The 9,322-nt window shown below is 31.8% G+C and overlaps 1 protein-coding gene across 1 annotated transcript in view; it reads left to right on the top strand.

Annotated features, from left to right (window-relative positions):
* The window catches only part of LOC111679577 (ionotropic receptor 40a), a 7,623-nt gene extending 1,202 nt beyond the window's left edge, over nucleotides 1-6,421 (top strand). Inside the window, exons 2-10 of the mRNA XM_046956167.1 lie at nucleotides 186-609; nucleotides 677-845; nucleotides 903-1,184; nucleotides 1,241-1,694; nucleotides 1,752-1,981; nucleotides 2,046-2,220; nucleotides 5,491-5,587; nucleotides 5,668-5,966; nucleotides 6,186-6,421. Coding sequence (XP_046812123.1) covers nucleotides 186-609; nucleotides 677-845; nucleotides 903-1,184; nucleotides 1,241-1,694; nucleotides 1,752-1,981; nucleotides 2,046-2,220; nucleotides 5,491-5,587; nucleotides 5,668-5,966; nucleotides 6,186-6,331 — 2,276 coding nt within the window. The 3' untranslated portion in view covers nucleotides 6,332-6,421. The remainder of the gene's footprint in view (nucleotides 1-185; nucleotides 610-676; nucleotides 846-902; nucleotides 1,185-1,240; nucleotides 1,695-1,751; nucleotides 1,982-2,045; nucleotides 2,221-5,490; nucleotides 5,588-5,667; nucleotides 5,967-6,185) is intronic.
* Nucleotides 6,422-9,322: the final 2,901 nt, after the last annotated feature.

The raw sequence follows: 9,322 nt of genomic DNA on the forward strand, positions 1-9,322 counted from the left end.
TTCTAGTTCTGTTCTAGTTCTGTTCTAGTTCTGTTCTAGTTCTGTTCTAGTTCTGTTCTAGTTCTGTTCTAGTTCTGTTCTAGTTTTGTTCTAGTTCTGTTCTAGTTTAGTTCTAGTTCTGTTCTAGTTCAATTCTACTTCAGGTCTACATCAGTTAAATGTTTCAAATTATGTTTTCTTTAAAGGCCTCTCCCAAATCATTAAAAGTCTACATCCCACCCAACTAGCCATACTAGTAAGGCCCGCTGAAAATTTCCACAACTCTTCGGATAATCATCAATTACTCCCAGAAGAAAATCTCAGTTTACAATTACATGTTGATGAATTTCTACAAAAATTGCATGATTTAAATTTTAAATCAGTTATTTTCTATGACTCGGAACTATTCTTTAAATTTATCGAATCCAGTCTACATGGTTCCATTGAAAGTGTGAATCTGATATTTTGTAAACCTTATGATTTAATGCAAAAAATACATGAACGTAGACTGGCACATCGTTTAAGTTTATTTATATTCTATTGGGGAGCTAAATATCCACCCAAAAGGGGGGAGGTCGACTTTCGAGAACCCGTAAGAGTGGTGGTGATTACCAGACCAAGACGAAGGGCGTAAGTTGTAGGGTTTTAAAACTTTTTTTTATCATTTTAAGTAAGATGTGTTTTTATTTTTTGCTAGTTTTCGTATTTATTATAATCAAGCCTATCCGGATGGAGTGGGCCGTTTGACATTGGTTAGCTGGTATGATGGTGATAATTTGGGTTTGAGTAAAGAACCGTTATTGCCCTCAGCTAAAAGTGTATACTCTAATTTTCAGGGTAGAGTATTTAGAGTGCCGGTTTTTCATGTGAGTAGAGATATCTTTTTGGATTTTTCTTTAAATGTTATATATATATTTTTAAAGTCCCCTCCTTGGTTTTGGGTTAATTACGATAATGATTCTTATAATAATAATTCTTTGGAATTTGCAATATCTGAGGAAAATCCTTTGACCGAGTACACTATAGAATTCAAAGAAGTAAATGTTACTGGCGGTAGAGATCATCGTCTACTACAGTTGCTGGCCCAGCATATGAATTTTGAATTTATCTATATAGAGGCTCATGGCAGGACCCAGGGTTCACTGAGAAATGATAATGAGGCCAATGATACTTTTACGGGAGGCATAGGAATGCTACAAATAGGGGTGAGTTTGAAAGATTTTGTTTTGGAATATATTTATTTCTAAGCTGCGGCTTTTAGTTGGCAGATTTCTTTTTGGGTGATGTCGGTCTAAGTTGGGAACGTCGTAAAGCTATAGAGTTTTCTTTTTTCACTTTGGCCGATTCGGGCGCTTTTGCTACTCATGCACCACGTCGTTTAAATGAGGCTTTAGCTATACTAAGACCTTTTAAGGCAAATGTCTGGCCATATCTGATACTAACGATTATAGTCTCGGGTCCAGTGTTTTATTTTGTAATCTCAACACCCTATCGCTGGCATCCCTCAAGGGTTAAGAGATTATCTAAGAAAATATCCAAACATGGAGCTTATCATATGTGTTATATCAAGGAGATTACCCGAATAGATACACAATTCCAAAAAAGATTGGCCGAAATGGAACAACGTTTCCGATCGCCCCAAGAAATAGATGAGTTGCCACCAAATCTATTTAATCGTTGTATTTGGTTTACCGTACAATTGTTTTTGAAACAATGTAAGTTTTTCTTAAAGATTAAAAACACAATTTATCATTAACCTTTTCATATTACAGCCTGCCAAGAGTTATATCATGGCTATAGAGCGAAATTTCTAATGACCGTCTATTGGATTGCAGCTACTTATGTTTTGGCCGATGTCTATTCGGCCCAATTGACTTCACAATTTGCTCGTCCTGCCCGTGAGCGTCCCATCAATACTTTACATCGTTTACAAAGTGTTATGATCCATGATGGTTATCTTTTGTATGTGGAAAAGGAAAGTTCTTCTTTGGAAATGTTAGAGGTGCTTGGTAGAGTCGTTCGATTTTCTATATACAAGGTTTCAATTGAGATTTTTTAACTTTCAGAATGGTACTGAAATTTTTCGTCAACTTTATGCTTTAATGAAATTACAAAGTCCTGATGAAGAGGGTTACCTAATAGATTCCGTGGAAGCGGGTATACAATTGATAGCAGATGGCTTAGAGAATAAGGCGGTATTGGGTGGTAGAGAGACTTTATTCTTTAATATACAACAGTATGGTGAGTTAAAGGGGAGGGATATGAGAAATAGTGAAAAAATGATCATTTCAAGATCACTCTCCTCAAATCGCCAAATTTGAAGGTCTTTCATAACAGAGATTCTAAACTTTAATTATTTTCATTAATCTCCTGGTTTTCATTTGCAACATTTTCTATTTTAATCATCGATCTTTTCTTTCCCTAATTCATCCACAGATCGCTGATCCTATTCTCTTTTAACATAAACTCTTATTCTTCCGATTCAGCTTTGATCGTATAACTTTTTAATCTTCTTTTAGATCTGTTGGTCTAGCAATACTTTTTCAGTTAAAATCTTAACCGGTGATCTTTTCCGCTTTTTAATTTTACTGCTTGATCGCCGATCTTTAATTTCCTCCTTCAACTTAAACATCGATCGCTGATTAGGGTTCTATAGTTGAAACGAAAAGTCAACTTCATTTATTTAAAAGTTGACTTTTTGCATTTTATGAAATGTCCATTTTTCGACTTTTTTCATTTAATTAAAAGTCGACTATTAGACTTTTCGAATATAAGTATAAATAGTCGACTTTTCGACTTTTTTCAACTATTTCCGACTTTATTCGACTTTTTTAAAATTTTCTAATATATTTGACTTGTTTCTTCAATTTTCGAGTTTTCGACTATTTCCGACTTTTTTTCGACTTTTTTCGACTTGTTACGACTTGTCGACTTTTTACGACTTTTTTCACTTTCAGACTTTTCGAATTTTATTAACAAAGTCGACTTTTCGACTTTTTTCACAGACGATAGTCGAGTCAGCGATTTTTTAGAACAAAATAGTCGACTTCGACTTTTCGACGTTTTTCGACAAAAAGTCAATTGTTCGATTATTCGATAGTCGATTTAAAGAACCCTATCGCTGATCTTGCACTTGTCCAATTGAAACTCCGATCATCACTTTTCATCTTAATCTTAACTTTGATTAAGAAGCGTTTTCGACACGTGATCGCAGAACTTTTCCTCTTCGTATTTAAATTACTTTTCAATCTCCGCTTATAGTCTTGATAGAAGATCCCTGGATCGTGAACTCTTTTTTATTTGAAATGTTGTTTAAAGATCTTTTGGTTTTAAATATATTTTTGATTACGATCACAGATCTTTTTCTTCAATTTTAACTTTAATTATGTAACATTTTCTGCTTCTGCAATGTTTCTATATTCGTTGATATTTTGTCATACTTATCTTATATATTTAATCGAGTAGTTTCTTTATCTTACATCATGGATCTTATTTTTCTTCAACTTTTACCACGATCGTTTATACTTTTCTATGGAAATTTTTCTTTTGTTCCTAAAGCGTTTGCTGTTTTAACTGTCGACCTTTTATGCTTCAATTGTTGATCTTTTGTTTTCGCAATAGTACGTTTGATCTTAGATTCTTATTCTGTTTCCATTTTAACTTGATCGTTAATCTGATCCTCATTCAATTTAACCCTGATCATGAAACCTGTTCTACTTCAAATAAAGTTCTTTTCCTGAAGCTTTTAATCTCAAATATTACAACCTTTTCTAGCTTGACTTTTGTTTTAAATGTTGATCTTTTCATTCCATCTAACTGTGATCGTGAATTTGATCTCATATTTCTTCAATGTAATTTTACATAGATTTTTAATCATTGTAACTTTAGTTTCGATCGTGCAACTTTTTCTCTTTCCAGTTTATGATCGATCTTCAATTTTAACATTGAGCGGGGAAAATTTTTGTACAATTATAACTTTATTCGACTTTATAACATTGATCGTGTAACCTTTTTGTTCTAATTTGTTCTTCATTCATTGATGATTTTCTAATCAGACTTTAGAGCTTTGATCGTGGTTATTTATTCATGACTGTTTTCTGCTCGATGTCTTCTTCTACCTCTGATTGTGTAGCACTTTCAAAGTTCTTATTCTAACGTCGATCATTGATGTTTCTCTGTTCCAAATTTAGCTTTGATCGTGAATGTTCATGTTCAGCTTTAATTAGGAGCTTTTTTCCTTTGAAATGTAGTGTATTCTCTCATGTTTTTCTAATCTTACAGTAGTAGGAAGAGATCAAGCGAATTTGTTTCTCTTTAATTATAATGTAACTTTCACATTATCTATTTTAGCTCCGATCGTGCTAATTTTCCTTCTTTATTTTTAGATTTGATAATGAAATTGTTTCGCTCTTATGTTTGGGCTTTGTTTCTTTAGTGTCGATCAGTGATTGATCAAATTTTACATGCGATCATGACATTTTTTTGATTCGATAATTGATTTTGCTGTGATGGTTGATATTGATTTGGCTGTGAAGCTTTATCTTCAGTTTAAACTATTGGTTTTATGTCTTATTCTACTTCTGATCGTGTAGCACTTTCAAAGTTTTTATTCTAACGTCGATCATTGATGCTTATCTGCTCGAAATTTAGTTTTGATCGTGAATGTTCATGTTCAGCTTTAATCAGGACTCATTCATGTTTTTCTGATCTTATATTAGTAGGAAGTGATCATTCGAAGTTGTTTCTCTTTAATTATGATCGTTGAACTTTCACATTATCTATTTCAGCTTCGATCGTGATTATTTTTCTTCTTTATTTTTAGATTTGATAATGAAAATGTTTTGCTCTTATATTTGGGCTTCATTTCTTTAGTGTCGACTATTTAATGATCAATATTTATATGCGATCATGCGTTTTTTTTATTCGATCACTGATCTTGCTGTGATGATTGATATTGATTTGGCTGTAAAGCTTTTTCTTTAGTTTAACTATTGGTTTCATTTCTGATCGAGGTAACACTTTCAAAGTTCTTATTCAAACGACGATCATTGGTGTTACTCTGTTCCAAAATTAGTTTTGATCGTGAATGTTCATGTTCAGCTATAAACAGGATTCATTCATGTTTTTCTGATCTTATATTGATAGGAAAAGATAAAGCGAATTTATTTCTCTTTAATTATGATCGTTGAACTTTCACATTATCTATTTCAGCTTCGATCGTGCTAATTTTTCTTCTTTATTTATAGATTTGACAATGAAATTGTTTTGCTCTTAAGCTTGGTGTTAATTTCTTTAGTGTCGATCAGTGATTGATCAAAATTTATATGCGATCATGAGATTTTTTTGATTTGATCATTTATCTTGTTCAAATCGTTTATACGGGTTCGGCTTTATCTTCCATAGTTATAGTTTTCCTTTTCCCTTTTCGTGTGATCGTGTTTACTGATCTTGTTTGTCTTTTAAAGAGCATTTAACTTCTAATAACAAACCCTTGTTTTTTATCTTTTCCAGGTTCAAAATCCTTTCAATTAAGCCACAAACTTTACACTCGCTACTCAGCTGTGGCCGTACAAATTGGTTGCCCTTTTCTCGATAGTTTAAATGAGGTGTAAGTTATTTCTTTTTTTTTCCAAGGTCATGGTCATACATGTGCATTATGTCATTAATCATTTCTTTCCAAATATTTAGACTCATTCATCTCTTTGAAGGTGGTATTTTAGATAAAATGACCACAGCTGAGTATGAAACACAATCTCGTATGATTGGCAAGGATTTGAGTAAGAATAAAAAGAAAATCCTTAACGAAGAACCCCCAGAGTTGACAACAAAAACCGAAGAACCTAATGTAGCATCAAATGAGGCAAGTGGTAAGAGTGCCGATAATGCTGAGATGAAAAAACCACAGGATACACAAATCATACAACCCCTTAATCTGCGCATGCTGCAGGGTGCTTTTATAGTGTTGATCGTTGGTTATACAGCGGCAGGTAAGCAGAAGAGATGATAGCGAGAGAGAGAGAGTGCTATATAATTTAACACTTTTATTGTTTGAACAAAACTAATTGTTTGAACAATTTTCCATTGCTTTTTTCAATTAGTTATTTTAAAATTTTCTAATTTTCTTTTTGGTTTCTTTTTTGCTTTTGAAATTTTCTTTATTTTGTTGTTTATTTTAATTACATTTATCTTTGTTTTTTTTATTTTAGCTTTAATACTTTTACTGGAATTATTTTGTCATGGTATGAATTTGAATATAATCAGAGTGTGTAAAACTAATTTGCATAAAAAATTGAAATTTCTAAAAAGAAAATTAAGAAAAACTCTTCGATGGCTGTTAAGACGCTTTAAGTAAAGAGTTTGGTGAAATGTTATTGTTATAAAGAAAAAAACATAAAATTAATTAAAAATTTTACAAGATTTTTTTTGTTGCAATTAATAAACAAACAAGCTTTAATTGTGGTTTAAAAATTAAGAAAATCAAGTGTTATATTTCAAAAAGAAAACTTCAAAAGATCGTTGATTAATACAGGAACTAAAACACGATCAAAGCTTAAGATCGACAAATCGACATAACTAAGATCAAAGCTAACAAAGTCCGCTGTCTTAAAAATGCCTAAGGTCACAGCTAAACGATCAGTGATCTTTATAATGTTAACGAACAAGCCATAACCTAAGAAAAGTTTAAACTTAATGTAAACCTAAATCAAAGTCCAAATCGTAAATATAGAACAAAAGAGAATTGACAATCATTGCAGTCGAAAACAAATAAACACGATCAGATCGAGCAACATGATCTAGGCTAAGATTTTGCACGATCAAAGCTTACATGAACAACTGTCGAAATCTAAAGTAGATTTATGATCAAAGAAAAACTTAAAATAAAGGAAAAAAGTGATCCTCGATCAAAGCAAAACAACAACTGAAGTCTAAAAATAGAGCTACAATCAAAGGGAAAATTTAAAACAAGGAAAAAAAGTGATCCTCGATTAAAGCCAACACGATCGAAGCCGAAATTTGTAAGAAAAAGAATTACGAACAAAACAATAAGTAATCATCGATCAAAGCAAAAACGATCAAAGTCTAAAAAGTAAAGATGAAATAAAAAAAAGTATACAATGAAAATAATGACAGAATGAGATCAAAATCAAAATGATCAGATAATAACGAAGCCTTAAATTTAACCGATTATGTTAGCATTGATCGTGCCCAGTTATCAATTAGCTTTGATAATGCCCAATTATCGATCATGTATAATCATCAATATGAAACGCAAGAAAGTATACAATGAAAATAATGAAAAAATGTGATCCTCGATCAAAGCAAAGCAACAATCAAAGTCTAAAAGGGAAAACTTCAAACAAAGAAAATAAGTGATGGTCGATTAAAGCCAACACGATTGAAGCTATGAACAAAACAATAAGAAGGAACAAAATAGAGTCCATCGTGAATGCAATTAGAATAATCATATAATAACGAAAGCTTAATTTTAACCGATTATGTTAGCTTTGATCGTGCCCAATTATTGATCATACCATGATCATGCCCAACAATCAATCACATCATATATGATTGTGCACAATCAGCGATCATCATATATGATTATGCCCAACCGTATAGGATTAATGATTGGGCACGATCAAAGCTTACATGATCCATGGTAAACTAAAATTATGTTACTATGATAGTTAGTTAGTTAGTTTGAAAGGAGGATGTACCTAGGCCTCCATCGGGCCTGTTGTGGGCTCCTAAACCAGTGCCTCAGGTGGGGATCAAACCCACCATCTCCGGTCCCCAGATAAGAACGCTAACCACTAACCTACCGGAGGCCACTTCTTTTTGATAACGTAAACGATCGAAGGAAAGCTAAAAACAACCGAAATAATTGCTTTTTAAAGCAAACAAAACCAAAAACTGAATATTCACGATCATTAGAGAAAAAGTAGCAAGATCAGGACTATACATGAAGGATCTGTGATCAGTTAAAATTAAATCAAACAGAACTCGATCAACACAAAAAAAAGATCAATGTCTAAGAATAAACACAATTTATAATAAAGATGATTTTAATTAGTTATGATTAAATAGAATGATCCTCGATCAAAGCAAAAACGATCGAAACCAAAAGACGGTGCAAAAGAAGATTTAAAAAAAGTAATACAATCGAAAAATGCATATAACTAAACTCGTTCAAAGATAAAGATCAAGGATAAGAAGATTAAGGATCAATCTAAAAATGTAATACAAGATCTAAAACTGTTAAAAGTAATCCTCAATCAAAGTTCAAAATGATCGATATCTAGGCTTTAATTAAAGAAGATGAATTAGCGCGATCAACTTACAGCAGAAAACAATAAAAAATTTAGAGAATCTCAATCAAACATAGAGTTCTTCGTGATTTTTCAATAATTTAATAAATTTTTCACAAATACGGTTTTTAATGTTCCAAATTTAAGTTCCACATTTTCTTTATACTCTTAAATTTACTCCAATTTCAAAATCTTTTCATTATCTATAACTTTTTATAATAATTACTAATAAAATAAGGTCATCTCTGTTTTTGCAGAAAATTACCGCTAAATTTGTTCCCTTTTAAAGATTTTTCTGTTATATTTCTTTTTGTTCAACAAATAATTGCCAAATTTGTCAAATTATATTTAACAATATAAATCTGATATCAATACCAATCTTCATCCGAACAAACAAATCTAAGCAACAGAAGATTGAGAACAAATAATTATGTTTATGGTACAAGCAAAAAACAAAAAAAAAAAAAAACTAAATTATAAATAATTTTCTATGACTACATCATGACTTTTCATAAAAAATATAATAAATGATATTAGAAAAAGCTGACATGGAGAAACTGAAATCAGTGCAAGGTTTCATGGGGTTTTGAAAAATAAAGAAAAAGAAAATTAAAACGATAACGACTTTAATTTACTCGTTAGCATGATCAATAGAACTGAAATAGAACTGATGAAGAACTGTACTAGAACTGAACTAGAACTGAACTAGAACTGAACTAGAACTGAACTAGAACTGAACTAGAACTGAACTAGAACTGAACTAGAACTGAACTAGAACTGAACTAGAACTGAACTAGAACTGAACTAGAACTGAACTAGAACTGAACTACAACTGAACTAGAACTGAACTAGAACTGAACTAGAACAGAACTACAACTGAACTAGAACTGAACTAGAACTGAACTAGAACTGAACTAGAACTGAACTAAAACTGAACTAGAACTGAACTAGAACTGAACTTGTACTGAACTAGAACTGAACTAGAACTGAACTAGAACTGAACTAGAACTGAACTAGAACTGAACTAGAACTGAACT

The sequence above is a fragment of the Lucilia cuprina genome, chromosome 2 (assembly GCF_022045245.1).
Source record: "Lucilia cuprina isolate Lc7/37 chromosome 2, ASM2204524v1, whole genome shotgun sequence".
NCBI lineage: Eukaryota > Metazoa > Arthropoda > Insecta > Diptera > Calliphoridae > Lucilia > Lucilia cuprina.